We start from the raw sequence: 24288 nt of genomic DNA on the forward strand, positions 1-24288 counted from the left end.
CGACTGTTTCGGTCATGTACGCTTGTCTTCGATTCTATTCGTAAGCTGATACTTTCGCATCTGTTTCGGGTATTTTCGGGAGCTTTCGGCATGCTCGGTAACGGTCGTTGTGTTCAAATCTTCAGAACTACTTCTGGCCTGGATACTGAACTAAGAAAGGAACAGAAGATAGAGGGAAACACAAAACAGTGGACGAGAGAAGGAGCCTGACAACGGAATGACGGTGCTGCAGGAACCTGTTCAGGTAACGAAGCAGTTTGCTATACCAAGAAGAAAACTGTCACATGCAGGACAAGAGGGATGTAATTGTGGCTTGCACTGGTCCCTCCCTAACAGAAAGATCCACTACTGCTACACCGAGGCCTGAAAACAAATGTTTGGCCTAGCCAGCTAGCATTCCCCGAATAGTTGCTTCGTTGTCAAAAACTAGTGCCTGTTATTCAATATATAACGTTACTACACAGGGGGTACTCTTTCGAACTGCCACTGTCAGCCAGGTATCCGAAATTAGAGGGCGGTAGATGCCAGGTAACTTAACTGAAGTAGGTGCTCAGTCATTAGCCATATTTAGCTAACTATCTACGTTAACGTTAGTGAGTTAACGTTAGTTATGCAAGGTTTGTTTTGAATTCTTGTTAATTTTAGCAAACTAGTTAGCTACTAGCAAACTATATTAGATGGTTAGACTAACATAACTTGCTAACGTTAGCTAATTACTAACTTAAACTATGACAGTAAAGTGAGTTTTTCCAGATAACGTTATCTAAATGAAATAAGTTAGTTAGCTAAACGTTACAGCTGATCAGATTGATGTTTAACATTATTCCAATGTCGTTCTTTCTCTGCAGCATAACATTAGCTAACGCTAAAGTCGTTAATCTAAGTTAGATACTAGTAAGTTCACTAACATGTCATCCAAGGTGTAACAGTTATTTCAGGTTGTATAGTAAATGGTCATTTGACAGCTGAATTGAAAATACTGAAAACCACTGGCTAACGTTAGTTCGCTAACTACTCAATGCTAGCTAGCTACATGGATAACTGCTGCCTGCATTGACATAGCGTTTGTTGACCATTTGATGCAGCTAACGTTAGCCACTTGCCAGCTAACGTAACCTTAAATAATCAGATCTGACCTAGCCAAGTAACGTTACCGCAACTAACATAGTTAGTTACATTGCTAAGTTATCCTATGGCCACAGATGTTGGTATTGATTTCGAACGATGAAATAACGTTAGCTAAATGTTTGACACTTGCCACGAAAAACTGGATATCGCCAGAACTAGACATGTTTTCCCCCCACTAGCATTGCCTGCCAGTCGAATGTAGCTAGCATATGGTTGTTTGCTGTGTCAACATTTCATAGCCATCTAGCTAACAGCCAGCCATAATATGGAATAGTCTGCTATAATAAGCTGCAAGCTTTGTATTCAACGAATGTTATCAACGCATGTGCTTATTGACTGATGAGGCCACCACCAGATCAGACAATCACAGTAGGCTATGTGACAATATGTAGAGATGCAGATAGGGGAAATGGGAGACATGGCATTATGCGTTTGTTTGTCTCCCTGTGTCTAGGCTGCTGTTTGGCATGCACTAAACCACTATGCCTACCGAGATGCCGTGTTCCTGGCTGAGAGACTCTATGCTGAAGGTAATGAAATCTATCCATCTTGTCTTGAAAATCCTGTCCATGCTGCAGCACACCTGAGCACCTCGTGTTCCAGCTTACTGTGCTGACAACTGTACAGTTCCATCTGAATTCTTTAATCCATACAGATACTCCTAAAAGGTTTTGACATGATGGTGGCTTGTGGGGCCTGACGGACACATGCAAAACAGTTTTTCAAAGACATTGTAATTTCTTATAGAATAGCCTGTCGACTGCTGTTGCTTTAATGTGGAATGCACAACACTGCAGTGGACTATCAGGCTATAGCGTAGACGTGAGTCGATCAAAATAACACATCAGGTATGAACATTTGTCACATGCCAAAAGGAATCTAATGCTGTCACACATGCCAAAAGGAATCTAATGCCGTCAGTGCATGTCTGAAAATGTCAGAGCCAAATGAATAGCATTTATATGTATAACTCCTAGTCATCTGGGAATGAGATTGTGTGTGTCAGGGTATGTATCTGTATGTATGTTAATTTAAATGATGCGTTATTTGGATGCATCTCTTATCCTCCTCACAGTGCATTCGGAGGAGGCCCTCTTTCTGTTAGCCACATGCTACTATCGTTCAGGAAAGGCCTACAAGGCATACCGCCTTCTCAAGGGGCACAGCTGCACAACGCCACAATGCAAATACCTCCTCGCCAAGTGCTGTGTAGAACTGAGCAAGTAAGGATGTTATTTTGTTTCTGATGTTTTAGACCTCATAGCTATGATATTGTGCATGCTTTGAATCCAGAGTGCCAACATATTATTTTCTTGGCCATGCTGCATACTGCAGCCAAATGGATTTATGGTCTTGCTCTTCTGTCATGCAAGAATTGACTACAATATTTCCTCAAACAAGGATTAAAGAGGGCCAGTCCGAGGACAAGAGGCCTGGATAGCTCCCCTTCTCTTTGACCCCAGTATGCTCACATCAGTGTTCCGGTCCTCTTCTTTTCCCAGGCTTGCAGAAGGAGAGCAGATCCTGACAGGGGGGGTCCTGAACAAACAGAAGAGCCAGGAGGACATTGTCACAGAGTTTGGAGACTCTGCCTGTTTCACATTATCCCTGTTGGGGCAAATCTATTGGTAGGATAACCATGTTCATTGCTTCATTGGTTAACAATCTAAAGCATTGCCTGGGAATGTTGAGAGCTGATTGCTTGTGTACTTAATGTTTTACTATGCAACTGAGTGATAAACGTTGTACCCTAGTGAATAGGGTTGGGCATAGCAGTGCCTTGATGTTTGTTGAGATGGACACGTTTATTGTATCCCGAAAACTTTGTTTATTCAGCTTCCCATGGTGTTGCTAATGAATTGGAGAGGAGGCATGTCTGTTAATGATATTTGGATGTTACCGTGGCCAATTCAAATGGACTATTTGAAAGCAGCAAGGGGCTGCAGCAGCCTCCTAAGCAGAGGATGTGTCCCTTTCTACAGAGATACCGTATTTAGAACATGATGTAAGCTCAGCCAGTGGGCTAGAATGTCTGAGCATTTATCACTTAGTCATGAACATCATGTTACAATTTAGACATGCATGAATCACAATCAAAATGCTGTTGTCTCAATTTCTAAAGTGTAACCATCTCAGAAATCAGACTCTAAACAACGTGGTATTCTGGTATATTTCATAAATGCCCAGTGAGTGGTTGCTTCCTCTTATACATTAGAATTGACGTACAGAAACAAGCTAATCCTGGCAAAGATATTAGCTGGAATGTTCTAAATTAGATTAACATGACCAGGTGCAATGTGTTTTGTTGTGTGATTGCATGTGCGTGCCTGTCACCCATATGCATCAGTCAATATCGAGAATCATTTTTCTCCTGTCTGTGCAGCAAAACGGATCGTCTGGCCAAAGGTTCAGAATGTTATCAGAAGAGCCTGAGTATGAATCCTTTCCTGTGGTCTCCCTTTGAGTCCCTCTGTCAGATCGGTGAGTCAGTCGATCAGCTAGGGTGGGGAGGTAGTTGGTTATATAATGCATGTGAAGATGATAGACTATGTATTTGCATGAACAATAGAGTTTGATTCACTTGTCATAGTAAGACAAAAAAAGGGAAATTTACATGGGTCCTAATCCCATGCATGATGGCAGAACCAAATCGAATTCCCTGACCAGTGCTCAGGCTCAAATCCACTCTCTATTCCATTCCCCTGCTAATTATATTAACCTCTATCTTTGTTGTCAGGCGATCGTCCGGACCCGGAGCAGATCTTCAGACTGACGTCCCTGCAGTGCTTCAACGGTGGGAGTGGAGCCCCTTCCCTGCTCCCCATCAGCCCCGCCCACACGCCAAGCCACAACATGCCCCACCGCCAGGTGGACACGGTGCTCATGGAGACGCCCCAGGACACCTTAGTACGTCCCTTCGACTCTCCCTCCCTCAGTCCATTTAAACCCAGTATTCCTGTCATCAATATTTTTCTACAGCCAGGTTTGGCTCTCTTTGCAATGATGGCTTGCATTGCATTGGTACCAAGATGAGTGTTTGATCTGGTGTTTGGTCAGGGGTTGGGACTGTGGAAGAATGTGATCTATGAACACTCGGGGTGTAACGGTAAACCTATTCTTATGGGGACCTGTCAAATTTGGACACCTACTCATTCAAGGGTTTTTCTTTTATTTGTACTATTTTCAACATTGTAGAATAATAGTGAAGACATCAAACCATGAAATAACACGTAAAATCATGTAGTAACCAAAACATTGTTCAACAAATCAAAATAGATTTTGAGATTCTTCCACCCTTTGCCTTGATGACAGCATTGCACACTATTGGCATTCTCTCAGCCAGCTTCATGAGGTAGTCACCTGGAATGCATTTCAGTTGTAAGTCAATCCAGAAAATTATGAACGTTGAAAGTTTCTGAGGTGCATTTGCAAAAACCATCAAGCTCTATGATGAAACTGACTCATGAGGACCACCACAGGAAAGGAAGACCCAGAGTTACCTCTTCTGCAGAGGATAAGTTCAATAGAGTTACCAGCCTCATAAATTGCAGCCCAAACAAATGCTTCACATTTTCAAGTAACACATCTCAACATCAACTGTTTAGAGGAAACTGCGTGGATCAGGCCTTCATGGTCGAATTGCTGCAAAGAAACCACTACTAAAGGGCACCAATAAAAAGAAGACTTGCTTGGACCAAGAAACACGAGCAATGGACATCAGACCGGTGGAAATCTGTCCTTTTGGTCTGATGAGTCCAAATTTGAGATTTTTGGTTCCAACTGCCATGTCTTTGTGAGACTCAGAGTAGGTGAATGGATGATCTCTGCTTGTGTGGTTCCCACCGTGAAGCATGGAAAAGGAGGTGTGGGGGTGCTTTGCTGATGACACTGTCAGTGATTTTAGAATTCGAGGCACACTTAACCAGCATGGCAACCATAGCATTCTGCAGCGATACGCATAGTGGGACTATCATTTCATTTCAACAGGACAATGACTCAAAACACACCATCAGGCTGTGTAAGGGCAATTTGACCAAGAAGGAGAGTGATGGAGTGCTGCATCAGATGACATGGCCTCCATAATCACACAACCTCAACCCAATTGGGATGAGTTGGACTGCACAGTGAAGGAAAAGCAGCCAACAAGTGCTCAGCATAATGTGGGACCTCCAAGAGCATTTCAGTCGAAGCTGGTTGAGAGAATGTCAAGAGTGTGCAAAGCTGTCAACAAGGCAAAGGGTGACTAGTTTGACAAATCTAAAATATACACTGCTCAAAAAAATAAAGGGAACACTGAAACAACACAATGTAACTCCAAGTCAATCACACTTCTGTGAAATCAAACTGTCCACTTAGGAAGCAACACTGATTGACTATAAATTTCACATGCTGTTGTGCAAATGGAATAGACAACAGGTGGAAATTATAGGCAATTAGCAAGACACCCCCAATAAAGGAGTGGTTCTGCAGGGGGTATCCACAGACCACTTCTCAGTTCCTATGCTTCCTGGCTGATGTTTTGGTCACTTTTGAATGCTGGCGGTGCTTTCACTCTCGTGGTAGCATGAGACGGAGTCTACAACCCACACAAGTGGCTCAGGTAGTGCAGCTCATCCAGGATGGCACATCAATGTGAGCTGTGGCAAGAAGGTTTGCTGTGTCTGTCAGCGTAGTGTCCAGAGCATGGAGGCGCTACCAGGAGACAGGCCAGTAGATCAGGAGACGTGGAGGGGGCCGTAGGAGGGCAACAACCCAACAGCAGGACCGCTACCTCCGCCTTTGTGCAAGGAGGAGCACTGCCAGAGCCCTGCAAAATGACCTCCAGCAGGCCACAAATGTGCATGTGTCTGTTTCTGACCGTTTGAGCAGACTCCATGAGGGTGGTATGAGGGCCTGACATCTTCAGGTGGGGGTTGTGCTTACAGCCCAACACTGTGCAGGACATTTGGCATTTGCCAGAGAACACCAAGATTGGCAAATTCTCCACTGGTGCCCTGTGCTCTTCACAGATGAAAGCAGGTTCACACTGAGCACTTGACAGAACTGACAGAGTCTGGAGACGCCGTGGAGAACGTACTGCTGCCTGCAACATCCTCCAGCATGACCGGTTTGGCGGTGGGTCAGTCATGGTGTGGGGTTGCATTTCTTTGGGGGGCCGCACAGCCCTCCATGTGCTCGCCAGAGGTAGCCTGACTGCCATTAGGTACCGAGATGAGATCCTCAGACCCCTTGTGAGACCATATGCTGGTGCGGTTGGCCTTGGGTTCCTCCTAATGCAAGACAATGCTAGACCTCATGTGGCTGGAGTGTGTCAGCAGTTCCTGCAAGAGGAAGGCACTGATGCTATGGACTGGCCCGCCCGTTCCCCAGACCTGAATCCAATTGAGCACATCTGGGACATCATGTCTCGCTCCATCCACCACGTTGCACCACAGACTGTCCAGGAGTTGGCGGCTGCTTTAGTCCAGGTCTGGGAGAAGATCCCTCAGGAGACCATCCGCCACCTCATCAGGAGCATGCCCAGGCATTGTAGGGAGGTCATACAGGCACGTGGAAGCCACACACACTACTGAGCCTCATTTTCACTTGTTTTAAAGACATTACATCAAAGTTGGATCAGCCTGTCATGTAGTTTTCCACTTTAATTTTGAGTGCGACTCCAAATCCAGACCTACATGGGTTGATAAATTTGATTTCCATTGATCATTTTTGCGTGATTTTTGTTGTCAGCACATTCAACTATGTAAAGAAAGAAGTATTTAATAAGAACATTTCATTCATTGAGATCTAGTATGTGTTATTTTAGTGTTCCCTTTATTTTTTTGAGCAGTGTATTTTGATTTGTTGAACACTTTTGGTTACTACATGATTCAATATCAATATATGATTCAATAAGAGCGTGATGAGTCAATTAAACCCCCCCCCCCACCCCCCAATAACCTGTCTAACCAAATATGCACAGAAGATCTGACAACCCTTGTCTTGTTCCCTTTCCCTCCCCTGTAGGAATTAAACAGACTGAACCTGGAGTCTTCCAACTCAAAGTACTCGTCTCTGAACACAGACTCCGCCATGTCCTACATCGACTCGTCCGTCATCTCCCCGGACACCGTAGGGACTCTGGGGACAGGCGGCTCCCTGCTATCCAAACAAGTGCATAACAAACCCAAGAGTGGGCGCAGTCTACTGGGAGGACCGGCAGCACTCAGCCCCCTCACACCCAGGTACCGGTGGTCTCACCCTGTACACTCACATATGCAATGTTTTTTCACAGTAGAGGCTCTTATTTGCGTTGGGCTGTTTTTATCATAAGTGGACAGATGACGCATGCCTGTGTCAATCTGCTCATACGTGTCGTGTGGCACAGTATTTTGAGTGTGGCATGTATTCCCTTTGTATTGAGGCACTCCCACGTGTTTCCTTCTTCGACTACGTTTACAGTGTCATTATGTAGGGTGTCCACCCACTCTGCCCAGACAGGGAGGAAAAGGCGCTTTGAAATTTCACTTATGATATAAAATACATTTTACCAAGACAAATATGATTATTAATGTTCTAAGTCTTTCAGTGGGGTCTTTCAGTTTGCCTTCATTCTCACAGCATCAAGCCTAGCTGACACAATGCTATTTTCTTGTATTTTGACCACTTATCTGGCCTCCATTGATTTAGTTACCTTAATTTTGGCCAACCTACAAGGGTGAAAACGCCAATAACGTTTTGGAATGGATTATGATAGAGACATGCGTTTTGCAGCATTAGTTTTCTTAGATGAGTACATGCCCAATTAATGTTATTTTACCCATTGGTCAAAATATGAGTTTTTAATTGGACACCCTACATTATAGAGGCATATGCACTGGCACTCTCCTCAGAACATTATTCTATTATCAGCGATCACTCCGCTAGTAATTTGTCCATGCCTTTGTAAATTGTAGTCAAGTACCATTATCTAGGCTATAATTTGACATTGTGCATCTGGCTGCAGTACATACTGGTCTCTCATTTACTCATCATCCAGCTCCATTGTCCACTAGTCTGTAATTAGGGAGACTGTAATGATAACTGGCTTCAGAGGACTTATTGATTACTGCTTTCCAGCCTTTATCCTCTACAACGGCTTTGTTCTGTGGTCTTTTCTACCTGTTACAGGCTTCTCTGGTACTGTAACGGGATGTAAATGGCGTCCATGGGACTTCTGGATGATGGGCTAAATTATACAGAGCTGAATAAGTCAACAATGTATATTTTTATACTGACAATCCATTTGATCTTATTCCCAGTTTTGGAATCTTGCCCCTGGAGCCCAGCCCAGGGGAACCCTTGTATCTTCAGAACTACTCTCACAGTGGCTCGGGGATGGAGCCGCCCCCTCCCGGAGTCCCACCAAAGAAGGTATGCACGCGTCATCGCTATAATGAAGACAACAACTGTTATGTGGCTCTCCTATTTGGAGTGTTGATCGAAGAGCAACCTACTGTGTATAAAAATGATCTGTGTAATCTGAATAGAAAACATTTCAACTTCAGAGGAGATTCCTTTTAATTTCAGTGATGGATTGAACAATGAAGGCGGTCAGATGTTTTGTTGCACATTTTTTTTAACAGTTTGTTCCCACTTCTCTCTCCAGTCTGTAGCGAGAATCAGTCAGGTGGGGACGAAGTCAGTGTTTGCACAGAGTGGTAACAGCAGGGAGGTCATCCCTATCCCCTTCAACCAGACTCAGACCACTGCCCCCCCACAGACCAGGTATGTGCTCATTACAAGGCCCATATGGACCCATTTTTACAGTATGGAAATGCAGAGATGTTGCCAAAAAGGACGGCTGTACTCACAATACTGGTTCATTTTCAGTGAGAATTCATGCAAGGTGAAATTGTGTGAATGTTATGAAATTGTGATCCATACTTGTTTTAAGTCTTGTGCTTTAAACGTGAAATGTCACTCATGGCGTTAGTGTTCTCTGTGCTTATGGTTGTCTAAGTATGAAGACCTGATGACCATTGTTCTGCTGTTTTTCTGTGCCTACTGTAGTACTACGCCTCAAGTGCTGAGCCCCACCATCGCTGCTCCCCCCAATGTGCAGCCCAGACGGAGCTCCAGACTCTTCACCAGTGCCAGCTCTACTGCCAAGGTAACGTAGCAAAGACTCCTTTGGGAATTTGCCTTTTTTTTTACATTTCAAAATGCATCATGATGATCTGACAAGTGGCACTTTCCAATATCTTGAAAAGTTGACTGCTGGTATTCAAAACATTATGGTATTATCAACAGTGGACTAATGAAACAAATACCAAAATATAGTTTGAGTGCATTTTCCCTTTAAACAAATAAGCAAATACTGGGATTGAGATGAACAGTAGGATTTTTTTATTTTTACATTTTATTTCACCTTTATTTAACCAGGTAGGCTAGTTGAGAAGTTCTCATTTGCAACTGGCCAAGATAAAGCATGGCAGTGTGAACAGACAACACAGAGTTAACAATTAACAAGTCAATAACACAGTAGAAAAAAAGTCTATATACATTGTGTGCAAAAGGCATGAGGAGGTAGGTGAATAATTACAATTTTGCAGATTAACACGAGTGATAAATGATCAGATGGTCATGTACAGGTAGAGATATTGGTGTGCAAAAGAGCAGAAAAGTAAATAAATAAAAACAGTATGGCGATGAGGTAGGTAAAAATGGGTGGGCTATTTACCGATAGACTATGTACAGCTGCAGCGATCGGTTAGCTGCTCAGATAGCAGATGTTTGAAGTTGGTGAGGGAGATAAAAGTCTCCAACTTCAGCGATTTTTGCAATTTGTTCCAGTCACAGGCAGCAGAGAACTGGAACGAAAGGTGGCCAAATTAGGTGTTGGCTTTAGGGATGATCAGTGAGATGCGCGTGCTGCGGGTGGGTGTTGCCATCGTGACCAGTGAACTGAGATAAGGCGGAGCTTTACCTAGCATGGACTTGTAGATGTCGTGGAGCCAGTGGGTCTGGCGACGAATATGTAGCGAGGGCCAGCCGACTAGAGCATACAGGTCGCAGTGGTGGGTGGTATAAGGTGCTTTAGTGACAAAATGGATGGCACTGTGATAAACTGCATCCAAGTTTGCTGAGTAGAGTGTTGGAAGCTATTTTGTAGATGACATCGCCGAAGTCGAGGATCGGTAGGATAGTCAGTTTTACTAGGGTAAGTTTGGCAGCGTGAGTGAAGGAGGCTTTGTTGCGGAATAGAATGCCGACTCTAGATTTGATTTTCGATTGGAGATGTTTGATATGAGTCTGGAAGGAGAGTTTACAGTCTAGCCTGACACCTAGGTACTTATAGATGTCCACATATTCAAGGTCGGAACCATCCAGGGTGGTGATGCTAGTCAGGTGTGCTGGTGCAGGCAGCGAACGGTTGAAAAGCATGCATTTGGTTTTACTAGTGTTTAAGAGCAGTTGGAGGCCACGGAAGGAGTGTTGTATGGCATTGAAACTTGTTTGGAGGTTAGATAGCACAGTGTCCAAGAACTGGCCGGAAGTATATAGAATGGTGTCGTCTGCGTAGAGGTGGATCAGGGAATCTACCGCAGCAAGAACAACATCATTGATATGTACAGAGAAAAGAGTCGGCCTGAGAATTGAACCCTGTGGCACCCCCATAGACTGCCAGAGGACCGGACAGCATGCCCTCCGATTTGACACAATGGACTCTGTCTGCAAAGTAGTTGGTGAACAAGGCACGGCAGTCATCAGAAAAAGCGAGGCTACCGATAAGAATATGGTGATTGACAGAGTCAAAAGCCTTGGCAAGGTCGATGAAGACGGCTGCACAGTACTAATTTGTGGTGCATCTTTTTAACCAGGAAAACAAAAACATCAGTTTGCTTTCAGGTCTAGCATTTAAGTAGTGTAATGATATTTATGAGCAGAGATTGCAGTTATGTATTATTTTGTTCTATATAGAATGGAGGTTGGCACAAAACAGACTGGCGCTGTGCTGGTGAGATACTTGACAAAGACGTTATTTTTTCCTTGTACTCTGTTAGTATTAAATGTCAAAAGCGAGGGGGGCAGACATGTATTTGACGTTAGCAGAGGTCTTTGAAATGCTAAACACAAACAAACATGCATTCCTCAACAGGAGAACAGCAAGAAGCTGAAAATGAAGTTCCCCACCAAAATCCCCAACCGGAAGACCAAGTCAAAAACTGGCAAGGGAGGCATCACCCCATCCAACCTGAACGAGAGCATTGAGATCCTCAAGCTGGACTCGTCCATGACAGAGGGGAAAGTCAGTATGGGCACTCCTCAGTTCCAGGCCTTCAGTCTGCAGAAGGCTGCTGCAGGTGAGTTGGGACACTGTTAGGATGAATTCTCAGACATTGACTTTCAATTCAATGATTCTTCTTTACATGACCATATCAAGATGTTGAGCTGAGACGTAGGGATACACTGCCATTAAACAAATTATGTCAAAGTAATGCAGTAGTTTTGACTTTTTGAGTTTCTGTTATAATTGTAATACATTTCTATAGTCTTAGCCACCTTGTCATACTTTAGCTATGACTAACACAATGGAACAATGTCCTTACAAAGATGCCATCACAAGTCCATCTCCAACCCCTCTTTCCCCTCTGTGTTCCAGATGGCCTGATGTCGCTGATGCGAGACATCGGCCGGGGGTACCTGGCCCTCTGCTCTTACAACTGTAAAGAGGCCATCAGCATCCTGAGCCAGCTACCCTCCCATCACTACAACACAGGGTGGGTCCTGGGACAGATCGGCAGGGCCCACTTTGAGCTGGCCGAATACATGCAGGTAAGGGAGGACCCTCTTTTGCTTGGTTCACCTTTTTAAATCAAATCACATTTTATTTGTCACATGCGCCGAATACAACAACCTTACAGTGAAATGCTTACTTGCAAGTTAAGAAAGTGTTCAAAAAAAAAAAAAAAAAAAACATGTGTGTATATATATATGTATATATGTATGTGTATATATGTATATATATGTGTATATATGTATGTATGTATGTATGTATGTATTTATGTGTGTGTGTGTGTGTGTAACAAATAATTAAACAGCAGCAGTAAAATAACAATAGCGAGGCTATATTCAGCGGGTACCGGTACAGAGTCAATGTGCGGGGGCACCAGTTAGTCGAGGTAAAATTAGAGTTAGTAGAGTTAGTGACTATGCATAGATAATAACAGAGAGCAGCAGCAGCTTAAAAGAGGGGTCTGGGTAGCCCTTTGATAAGCTGTTCAGGAGTCTTATGGCTTGGGGGTAGAAGTTGTCAAGAAGCCTTTCTTAGTCCTGTATTGACGCTTTGCCTCTGACGTTTCGTTGTAGGGCATAGCGGGATTTCTTATAAGCTTCCGGGTTAGCATCCCACTTCTTGAAAGCGGAAGCGCTACCCGTTATTTCAGTGTGGATGTTTCCCTTTAATCCATGGCATTTTGGTGGGGTACAGTTACTGTGAGGACGACGTCATCGATGCATTGACTGATGTGGTGTACTCTTCAATGCCATCAGAAAATCCCAGAACATATTCCAGTCTGTGCTAGCAAAACAGTTCTGTAGCTTAGCATCTGCTTCATCTGACCACTTTCTTATTGCCCGAGTCACTGGTGCTTCCGGCTTTAGTTTTTGCTTGTAAGCAGGAATCAGGAGGATAGAATTATGGTCAGATTTGTCAAGTGCGGGGCAAGGAAGAGCTTTGTACGTGTCTCTGTGTGTGGAGTAAAGGTGGTGTAGAGTTATAAAAAATAAATCCCCCCTGGTTGCACATTTAACATGCTGGTAGAAATGAGGCAAACGGATTTAAGTTTCCCTGCATTAATGTCCCCGGCCACTAGGAGCGCCGTCTCTGGATTAATATTTTCCTTTTTGCTTATGGATGGATACAGCTCATTGAGTGCGGTTTTAGTGCCCGCATTGGTTTGTGGTGGTATATAGACAGCTACGAAAAATACAGATGAAAACTCTCTTGGTAAATAGCGTGGTCTACAGCTTATCATGAGATGCTTTACCTCAGGTGAGCAAAACCTTGAGACTTCCTTAGATTTCGTGCACCAGCTGTTTACAAATATACATAGACTGCCAACCCTATTTCACCAGAGGCCGCTGTTCTATCCTGCCGAAAAAGCTTAAAACCCACCCGCTGTATGTTATTTATGTCATTGTTCAGCCACTACTCGGTGAAACATAAGATATTAGTTTTTAATGTCCCGTTGGTAGGATATACGTGATTGTAGTTCGTCTATTTTATTATCGATTGATTGTACGTTGGCTAATAGGACTGATGGTAAAGGTAGATTACCCTCTCGGCGACGGATCCTTACAAGGCACCCGGACCTTCGTCCTTGATACCTCCGTCTCTTTCTCCTGCAAATGACTGGGACGAGGGCCTTGTCGGGCGTCTGAAGTAAATCCTTCCCGTCCAACTCGTTGAAGAAAAAATATTCCTCCAGTACGGGGTGAGTAATCGCTGTCCTGATATCTAGAATCTCTTTTCGGTCATAAGACACGGTGGCAAAAACATTATGTACAAAATAAGTTACAAATGACGCAAAAAAAACATGCACAATTGGCTACGGGATCGTAAAACGGCAGCCATCTCCTTCGGCGCCATTCTTATTATACCTAAAACGGATTGTGGGCATCTGAAGCTAGATGTCCTCCTGTCTTTACTACAATTTCACAGGGTTAAGATTGTCAATTGGATGCAAAGAGTGGTCGATGGCTGTGTATGGTGGCTTTTGCCACTTCTCAATGGCTCAATTAGAAACTTCTCACTCTTTGTCTCCTTTCCCCTTCCTGCAGGCGGAGAGGATCTTCTCGGAGGTGCGGCGCATCGAGAGCTACCGGGTGGAGGGCATGGAGATTTACTCCACCACCCTGTGGCACTTGCAGAAGGACGTGGCCCTGTCGGCGTTGTCCAAAGACCTCACCGACATGGACAAGAATTCACCAGAGGTACATAGTTAACTAACACACTGGGACAAACCGTTGCATGTACCGTATCCACATGTCAAGTCCTGGACTAAAAAGTACGTTCAATTGAGACTTTTCCATTGGGAAATGCTAACAAGTGATTCTAATTTTGTTCCTTTTGCTCCTATTTCTATCATTACTCATACCCTTTTCTCTCCTTATATTCCCTCCCTCCTCCCCAACACTCTCTTTTTGTCTTAGGCATGGTGCGTGGCTGGTAACTGTTTCAGTCTGCAGAGGGAGCATGACATAGCCATTAAGTTCTTCCAGCGTGCCATCCAGGTGAACCCGGGCTTTGCCTACGCCTACACGCTGCTAGGCCATGAGTTTGTCCTCACAGAGGAGCTGGAGAAGGCTCTGGCCTGCTTCCGTAACGCCATCAGAGTTAACACACGCCACTACAATGCCTGGTGAGTTAGTGGACCAAAATCTGAATTGCAATCGTAATATCAATCACCACCTTCCGGAGACACCTGAAACCCCACCTCTTTAAGGAATACCTAGGATAGGATAAAGTAATCCTTCTCACCCCCCTTAAAAGATTTAGATGCCCTATTGTAAAGTGGCTGTTCCACTGGATGTCATAAGGTGAATGCACCAATTTGTAAGTCGCTCTGGATAAGAGCGTCTGCTAAATGACTTAAATGTAAATGTAATAGATGAAAATTCTCTTATGTTTATTATATTACCATACTATGTTACCATACTATGTTATCTTATTCCCTCCATGTCGTAGTACTCCAGTCCGGTCTCGAGACCACATGTTGAGTTCTTGTGTTGGATACATTTGTACTCGGTCTTGTCTCGGACAGTGGGGACCCGTAATTTCTTCCCAAGACCAGCAGAGTAAAACACTCATAATTATCAGCTTCCGTTCAGCCAGCGCATAAAACTGCTTCGCCAGGCCAACATTAATATCTTAACAGCCTTTATATCTATTATAGACATGTTTGAGCAGTGGTGAACCTATAGGCCTTCAGTGTGTGACAGGTTTGTGATTCTGAAAGGCCAGCAACTGTAATATTATAGCACTTTTTGTACACACAAAGGGCCAGTGGTGTAGTGGAAAGTATAGGCAGGTTTAAACCCTACACCCAGTTGTTGTTAAGTGGGAATTGCTTATACTCACTACTTAATCCCTACTGATGCGTATCAAAGTAGTGTAGTGGTGATATAATACTTAGTACAATAGAGAAATCATGCAAAAAGTAGCCTACACAATCGCAAAGCACGTGAAATATATTCACATGCGCGCCGCACACGCCAAATTTCAGAGGAATATCATTTGCAGGCAGCAAGAGTGTGAAGCCGTCAACTGCTTTTGGCATGGAGTAGCTCACAGAAGAATGATATTGGTAGCCGGTAGTGTAGGACAGACGTTTTAACATATCTACTAGTAAATGCTAACTAAGTCAACAATGGGTATGTAAACCAGGTATTGAAAATTTTAGTCTGAAGTGTTGGTTAGTTTACTATTTGTGATGCGCAATTGTTTGCATCGGGGGAGTAGACATGGATGAGCCTGGGTTGTCAGAGGCCTATTATAGGAAAAGAGGATTATTCACACAGGGAGCCTTTCCTTCACTGGGTGGGCCATTTGGGAACGTTTTGTCAAAATTGGAGTATACTGACTTCTCCAGGCACCACTACAACACTGCACAGGGCCGATGGAAAGACGGCAGTCACACAGCATGATGTTAAAGGATAAGCAGTCTATAACCTCGGACATAATAAGCCAGTAGGTCCCAATCATAAGAATACAAAAACACAACCATTAAGCATTTCTCAATCAAAATTTACAACAACTACTTCCCATTGCAAAAAACATTTCATGTTTAGCACACAAAGTAACCAACCGTTAACCTAAGGTTTTTAAAGGGGACTGACAGCATTTCAACTACTTTGCAGATATGAAACAATCATAATATCAGTCAAAAATATCAAATTCACAGTTTATGCTTCAAAACCAACTGTATAAGAGGTTTTAAAAAATGTTATAGTTTACATAATGGAATGTTCAGTCAAATAAGGAATTGTTGGCAGAATAGTTGGATACAGTTCAATGCATGATTCATATAATTCACCAATGCAATTCTTGATAATCCCAAAACTTTTTATCAGGCTGTAAATCACAGCTGGCCTGGTACATTGTTTGCTGCCTTCATTTGGGATGCATTGTTTCAATGAATCGATATGAAAACGGATGAATGTAACTAAGGTTGGGAATGTCAATATAATCAAACCAGCAAGGATCACAAGTTACTCATAACGTGGCTAATAGGCTAGCGTATCTATTTATGTAGCAAGCTAAAAATATGGAGCCGAACACTAGCTAGCTAGTTAGCTAGCAGGATGTCATGCCATCGGAGGATTGAGTGAGAATTTTTTTTGTTTTTGTCCCTCATATCGTTTTTTTGTGGCTATACAAAGCTAGAGATGTAGGTGTCTTTTGGTTAGCTAGCGAGAACTTGAACGACTTAGCATATCTCTTGCATTTGCAAATTCACCCTGGCTTTCTACTCTGATTTCAGAGCACTCTCGTCTGAGTGTGCCAGAGCGCGGAACTGAATTTACGAACGCACAACACCTGATGAATATGAACGGTGTCAGTAAACGTAGGCAAAACAAGGTCATAGTTAGTAGAGGTCGACCGATTAATCGGAATGGACGATTAATAATTAGGGCCGATTTCAAGTTTTCATAACAATCTGTATTTTTGGGCGCCGATATAACGAATTAATAAAAAAATATATATATATATCTTTTTTTTACACCTTTTATTTAATCTTTATTTAAGTAGGCAAGTCAGTTAAGAACACATTCTTATTTTCAATGATGACCTAGGAACGGTGGGTTAACTGCCTCGTTCAGGGGCAGAAAGACAGATTTTCAGCTTGTCAGCTCGGGGGATACAATCTTGCAACCTTACAGTTAACTAGTCCAACGCAATAATGACCTGCCTCTCTCGTTGCACTCCACAAGGAGACTGCCTGTTACGCAAATGCAGTAAGCCAAGGTAAGGTGCTAGCTAGAATTAAACTTATCTTACAAAAAACAATCATAATCACTAGTTAACTACACATGGTTGATATTACTAGATATTATCTAGCGTGTCCTGTGTTGCATATAATCTGACTGAGCATACAAGTATCTGACTGAGCGGTGGTAGGCAGAAGCAGGCGCGTAAACATTAATTCAAACAGCACTTTCGTGAGTTTTGCCAGCAGCCCTTCGTTGTGCGTCAAACATTGCGTTGTTTATGACTTCAAACCTATCAACTCCCGAGATGAGGCTGGTGTGACCGAAGTGAAATGGCTGGCTAGTTAGCGCGCGCTAATAGCGTTTCAAACTTCACTTGCTCTGAGCCTTGGGGTGGTTGTTTCCCTTGCTCTGCATGGGTAAAGCTGCTTCGATGTGGTGGCTGTTGTCGTTGTGTTGCTGGTTCGAGCCCAGGGAGGAGCGAGGAGAGGGACGGAAGCTATAGTGTTACACTGGCAATACTAAAGTGACTATAAGAACATCCAATAGTCAAAGGTTAATGAAATACAAATGGTATAGAGGGAAATAGTCCTATAATAACTACAACCTTAAACTTCTTACCTGGGAATATTGAAGAACCACCAGCTTTCACATGTTCTCATGTTCTGAGGAAGGAACTGAAACGTGAGCTTTCTTACATGGGACATATTGCACTTTTACTTTCTTCTCCAACACTTTGTTTTTGCATTATTTAAACCAAATTGAACATGTTTCATTATCTACATGAGGCTAAATTGATTTTATTGATGTATTATATTAAGTTAAAATAAGTGTTAATTCAGTATTGTTGTAATTGTCATTATTACAAATACATTTTTTAAAAACCGGCCGATTAATCGGTATCGGCTTTTTTGGTCCTCCAATAATCGGTATCGGCGTTGAAAAATCATAATCGGTCGACCTCTAATAGTTAGTCAAGAACACTCTAGATAACATGTAATCAGCTCTGCTGCGTCGAGTAAAAGGGTCAGTGAGATGTGCTTAGGTGTTTGGTTGGTACAAGCATGCATTGGCAGGCAAGGTGCAGAAGGACGAGGGCACAATTCCCCATTTGTTTAGCTGAAAAAGTTTGAGTGTTTATCTAATGTTCCTTCGTTAGATTTTATCTTGCTCTGGCTAGCAGTAGTTGTTGTTCTTGTTGATGTGCATAACTGAGGTAGAGAGAGCCCACCTTTTCATGGTTGTTTGATCAATAAAAATGTAAAGTTCCCAAATGCCACGTTATGACCGTGATGTTTTACATATTTGCAGAAATCCATTCAGGTGTATTTTGTGGCTTTTCGCGAATGTGTTCTAATGATCTAAAATTGCTCTGTTACAACTGCCTGTAAATACAGTCCAGTTCAAAGTGAAGGATTGCAGGCCCATGTGGCAAATGGCTTGTTTGTATAAAGGTCTACTTGTAGTTCTGAATGGCTATTGCGCACCGGCCGCTTTCCCACTTTATATTGCTATGTAATTTTCACAAATGCCTTTAGTATGCGTAATTCCCAAACATTCTAATCATTTATTGTCAGAATAGTTTTTTTAAGTGCCATTCTTCCTGGTGTGTATATGAACAGATTTATAAGATTTCATATTGCTAAAATGCGTCCAATTCCGCCTTTGGCCGCTTGTCCTTCCAGTTCTCTGCTGTTCTCTGCTGCCAATGACTGGAACGAATTGCAAAAATCACTTAGCTGGAGTCTCCAGCTATCTCCTTCTCTAACTTTAAGCACCAGCTGTCAGAGCAGCTCCCATTTCTAAATAGCCCATCCCCATACTGTTACTTATTTTATTATTTTGCTCCTTTGCACCCCAGTATCTACTTGCACATTCATCTTCTGCACCCATATCACTCTTGTGTTTAATTGCTAAATTATAATTATTTTGCCACTATGGCCTATTTGTTGCCTTTACCTCCCTTGCACACACTGTACATAGACTTTTTTTTGATTGTGTTGACTGTATGTTTGTTTATTCTTGGCCAGGTCACAGTTGTTCTCAACTACCCTACCTGATTAAATAAAAAATAAAAACACAAGTTATTTTCAAAGAGTTGGCTAACAGCGAGTGCGCTGCAATAAACAGTTCCACTCACCAGAGAATGATTATTTGAAACGTAACTTGTTTTAAGTTGTTCTTGAAAAGGGAGAAGCTAACAAATTAACAACAACATGCTCTTATATAACACCTGCTGCAGCCGCTGCAAACTAGACAACAAAAGCTAGCTAGCTAGACCGTGGGAAATCTACTGCTTGTTATTGCTGTTGGCCTTAAAAAAAAAATGTCAGTTTCTATATGTTTTTGTAAAAACAGGCCCACCTCATTAAGTCAATGTGATTGGTTGATTTTACTCTCACTCCAAATTTTGCCCTATTACAGTTGAATGGCAGATGTCTAGCTTCTGATGGCCTAGCCAATGGCTGACTAAGTTATAGCTACATTTATCTCCTCAGAGACCAGCAAAGAAAAATCCTGGTTGGATCTTTTTTTTTCTCGGCAGCGTTAACCTTTTTCTTTACAACAAAAACTGAAGCGATTAAATCAGAACACCATTGAAAATAGTATAATTATTTTATTAATCCTTCGCCTTCTCTGAAGGTGTAGAAGGCCTGTTATTCCCCACTGTGTTTGGGTTAGTAATAATTTGTAATGGCTCTATTTTTCCTCAGCATGCATTTTTTCACTTCTGAATGTCTAAAGAATCCATGTTCTGAAATATGTACCCTGAAATACTGGACATTTTGACCTCTTATGGTGATGATTTGACAATTACAAACATGGTCTTGAATTAGACTCACATTTTTTTCTGGTCTTGACTCTGTCTCGGGCCCTCTCCGGTCTTGACTCGGACTCGATCCGGTCTTGAATTGGTCGCGCTTTAGGTATTCCCGAACACAACACTGTATTACCTTAATCTAAAGTCTCTAAGGAATTAAAGCTTAAATCTCATATTTTGATGATATTGAATAATTTATGATTATGGGAGACACTTACCTCACCTTTTTATTTTGTTTTCTCTTCGTCCCTCCATCTCCAGGTATGGCTTGGGGATGATCTACTATAAGCAGGAGAAATTCAACCTGGCAGAGATTCACTTCAAGAAGGCACTTAGCATCAACCCTCAGAGCTCTGTGCTCCTCTGCCACATCGGAGTGGTGAGTGGCCTGCTACACTGTCTCTTTCAACTCAGTCAGCTCACTTACAAAAATACTTTATGAATCATATGTATTATTGTTACTATTTTCAAAGCCTGTAGTGTTTTACATTTGGTACTTGAGTCATATTTCCAATGTTCTTTATGGCACACTATCTTGCTCCATGTTGCCTGTTTCCACACAGGTTCAGCATGCACTAAAGAAGTCTGACCATGCTTTGGAAACCCTGAATAGAGCGATCAACATAGACCCCAAGAACCCTCTATGCAAATTCCACAGGGCCTCCATCCTCTTCGCTAATGAAAAGTACAAGGTAGGTCCATATGACATTTCACAAGCGAACACTGACTAACCTACTTTTCAGCACAATTCATCTTCCATATTAATATCATTATTCACTGCATTTTCTACTGGTTAAGTCTAAGAAAAGGTTTTTGTGTTCCCTTTTCAGGCGGCTCTACAAGAGCTTGAAGAGCTGAAACAAATAGTGCCCAAAGAGTCCCTTGTTTACTTTTTAATAGGAAAGGTAAGCAAACGTAAACTTTATTTTCTTTGTGGGGATTACGAGGAAAGGAGTCGATTATAAGTGAAGAATTTACTGTCACTTTGATATTCATACTCAATAATAGACCACTTTACACTCACCTCTCAAATATCATACGTCTGACTTTGTGCAATGCACTAAATAGCTATGAGATGTTTATGACATCAAATTTTATGTCACATGCGCCGAATACAACCGGTATTACTGTGAAATGCTTACTTGCAAGCCCTTAACCAAACAATGCAGAGTTTTTAAAAAGTAAGAAATGTGTTAAATAAAGGAGAGATGGTAACACAATAACAATAACGAGGCTATATACAAGGGGTACCGGTACCGAGTCTATGTGTATGGGTAAGTTGAGACAGTTTACGAATGTATTTATATGGATGGTGTGTCCTGCTCTAATCATATGCTTTCCTCCCTATTGCTCCCCTCAGGTGTATAAGAAGCTGGGCCAGACACACTTGGCATTGATGAACTTCTCTTGGGCCATGGACCTGGATCCCAAAGGAGCCAACAATCAGATCAAAGAGGCCATAGACAAGAGGTACCTCCCTGATGACGAGGAGCCTGTCACTGAGGACTACCCCTATGACTCAGGTACAACCACTGTGACTGCCATAACAGACGGATGCATAGCTATGACCATTTAGTTCCCTGGTAATGACAGCAATGACCTGTACATTTGTTATGCGCTACATGATCATTTATAAATGCAAAGTATTTGACAGCCTTAAAAATTAAACATTGAGTACTAACTAGTATTATGTCATTTCGAGTTAATATTCTTCCGAATTTGAATAGTATATGTGAAACACTCCAGAAAGGTGTGGCCTACCACTAAAGTACATATTTTAGGGCGAGAATGCCAATATGGTCAGGCTTCTGTCTGTTACTTCAAGAAGGAAGCTGAAAAGTCACTGTCAGGAGCCATGCTTTGACCTCTGACATCCACCTTGTCCCCAGCAGCTGAGGTGGAGGAGTCGCAGGAGAGCAGTATGACCGACGCAGACGACACGCAGCTCCACACCGCTGAGAGCGATGAGGTCCTGTAACCCCCCCCCCCCAGACCCTACCCCTTCACACAGACCCCTCCTTTGGACTTAAAAACCATGCCAACCTGGAGCCAACCTCTGGACTCCAGTATTAAAGAGGAAGAGGAAAAAAAGGAAAACAGACTGCTGCTAATACAGTACCTCCGATTGTTTAAAAAAAAATAATAATAATAATCTGCTATTTCTTGGTTTTGTTTTCTTCTACTCCCACCATCCTCGTCCTTCTCCTGTCATGCCTTAGTCCTCACTGGCTTATCATTATCGTCAGGTCCCATGCAGCCATGTGTGGATGTTTTTTAATTAAAAAAAAAAAATGTTGGTTTGTTTTTCCTAGAATACCACATCAGCACCACATCGCCCCATCAGTGCTGATTTTGAATGTCCCTCCCCTCATCATTGAAAGACATAATTTTCTCTTTTTAGGTTTGGAGCACTGCGTTAATGCCCACGGAAGAAAAATAAGCAACAAACATTCATGGGCGTTCATGTCTTAATGTTTAGTTTTTTAAATGTTTTTTTTTTAATCAGCTTTACCCTGAATAAACACTTGTGTTATAGCCTATAACTCTTTGGTTCCTCTCTGCTGATTGGTCCGTGAGTAAATGTATGGGAGAGGTTTGAGGACAAGCACATTTCTGGGACGTCCAAGGTGTTCCAACCATGGCTATGGCCCTGCGAGTTTCATTGATCTTGCAATGACCGATGTCTCGATCACAGATAAATAAATATGAGACATATTTAACCATGTTTGTTTTAGAAGTGCCTCTCATTGACAACGATGTGAAAAGCCAGTGGTTCATCCAACCTGTCAACAAGATTGAATGTGCAGTTCTTTTGATGTGATTCATCATGAAATACTTCTAGAAACAAATGTGCTAAAATATGATAATCATCCACAGGTTTAGCCTGAGTGGCAGTCTGTTTGTGCCATCATGCCAACTACTTGTCATTCATTGTCGTGCCAAACATGTTTGCTTGACAATTACAGTAATGGAGTTGGAAAGAGCACAAACTGATCTGGGACAAGGCTAACACAGGTTGGTTCTCACTGACCACATTAATACAAGGTATGATGATGGGGATTAAATGCCCAGTTTCAATATTTGGATGCATGTGATCCCCTAGAATTAATCACACAAATATCCAAATGTGTGTTTGGGGAATTTCACATTGATTCTGTGTGTATGTATACAATGTTTCTTGATGTGCTTAACGTACAGTTGGGAAAGGCAAAAATCTCAATGCCACATTCAGAAATATTGCCCCATATCAAGGAGTTGAAATGCCTTTCCTAAAGTTCTGATCATTTTTTCTAAGGCATAGTGTATGGATACGTGTAACTTAAAATGTGTCCTCTGCACAGCCAGGTCAAAATATTATGTTCTCATTTTGCAAGTGCGTTGGGGTCTTAATTTAAAATGTGTTCTGTCTTTGGGGATAATGTCTGTTCATGTATATATGTGCTATTCATTTTAAGGATATTTGAAATGATAGAATAAACTACTTTAAACATGTGCTCTATTTGACTGCCTTGTACTCCCCCAAAATGTGAATGTCAGCAAATATAAGACTTACTGGCTGCATCTGCCTTTACAAAGACCTGATAAGACAATGTATTTTAGTAGATGCTGATCAGATTGGCTAATGATTGGGGGACTGAACAACAGTTTATAGCCTAGTTAAAATTTGAAGTATGGATTTATATCACAAGTCTCATAATGAATTGCATTGAGAACACTAATGATTAGTTAATGATTTATAAGTGGGGGAAACGTAGATTGTTTCCGGACAGGAGAAGAAGCAAGATAACTCAGTTTTTCTGACGGCAGTGGGATGATATTTTCACAATTGAGGACCTGGAACAGAGAAGAACTGGGATGAGCATCTGCTGTGGAACCAGTGTATGTAGGTTAGGAAGGTTATTTTGAGGTTAGTCTTGTCATGTAGAAGGACAAAGACTTCTGCGAGTGGGGCTAGTCATACAACCACATAGGCTAGCACCATTATCTCTGGATAATGCCATTTTAGTCCAGCAATGTAATATTCCACTACAGCAGCCTGAAGAAAAGCCCCTTCAAAAGACAGTGATTCAGTTGTGACCCAGCATCGGCTTGTCAACACATCTAACACCGTATTAGGTTGCTTAAAAAGCTTCGACTGTTCTCAGTGGCTATTACTAGGTACAAATTATGATCCGTTTAGCCAATTGATGGGTTGAAATTTGGAGACTAAATACAAAGTAATTTGTGGCAAATGATTTGGTGGAGACCGGGATCATTTGGTCAAATTGACGTTGAAGAGTAATTGGCTAACTATTTAGTCTAACCAAATAATTGTATTTTAAAGTATTGCAGTTATTGAGCTTGTATATTAATGACAACAACTGGTAAACTTCCATTTATTTACT

The 24288-nt window shown here is 42.2% G+C and overlaps 1 protein-coding gene across 2 annotated transcripts; it reads left to right on the plus strand.

Moving 5' to 3' along the window:
* On the plus strand, positions 1 to 23395 carry LOC118365166 (cell division cycle protein 27 homolog). Of its 2 annotated transcripts, none has more exons than XM_035747137.2 (19): positions 1 to 244; positions 1583 to 1658; positions 2204 to 2351; positions 2631 to 2756; positions 3512 to 3609; positions 3866 to 4035; positions 7135 to 7352; positions 8409 to 8520; positions 8756 to 8874; positions 9160 to 9259; positions 11249 to 11453; positions 11753 to 11925; positions 13933 to 14085; positions 14305 to 14513; positions 20165 to 20282; positions 20467 to 20595; positions 20734 to 20808; positions 21264 to 21426; positions 21793 to 23395. In XM_035747137.2, exons 1-19 carry the CDS (start codon positions 218 to 220, stop codon positions 21879 to 21881), a joined length of 2508 nt encoding a protein of 835 aa, XP_035603030.1. In that variant the 5' UTR covers positions 1 to 217; the 3' UTR covers positions 21882 to 23395. The 2 variants fall into 2 exon arrangements, with proteins under 2 accessions (XP_035603030.1, XP_035603031.1); XM_035747138.2 differs by having other exon boundaries at positions 21796 to 23395.
* The last annotated feature ends 893 nt before the right edge of the window (positions 23396 to 24288 follow it).

This window comes from Oncorhynchus keta, chromosome 32, assembly GCF_023373465.1.
Source record: "Oncorhynchus keta strain PuntledgeMale-10-30-2019 chromosome 32, Oket_V2, whole genome shotgun sequence".
NCBI lineage: Eukaryota > Metazoa > Chordata > Actinopteri > Salmoniformes > Salmonidae > Oncorhynchus > Oncorhynchus keta.

Excerpts from the sequence above, each read along its gene's own strand:
- LOC118365166 (XM_035747137.2), top strand. The coding sequence starts at position 218 with ATGACGGTGCTGCAGGAACCTGTTCAG. Across the intron at positions 20,283-20,466 it reads TCCTCTGCCACATCGGAGTG|GTTCAGCATGCACTAAAGAA; the intron begins GTGAGTGGCCTG and ends GTTTCCACACAG. Across the intron at positions 21,427-21,792 it reads GGACTACCCCTATGACTCAG|CAGCTGAGGTGGAGGAGTCG; the intron begins GTACAACCACTG and ends CCTTGTCCCCAG.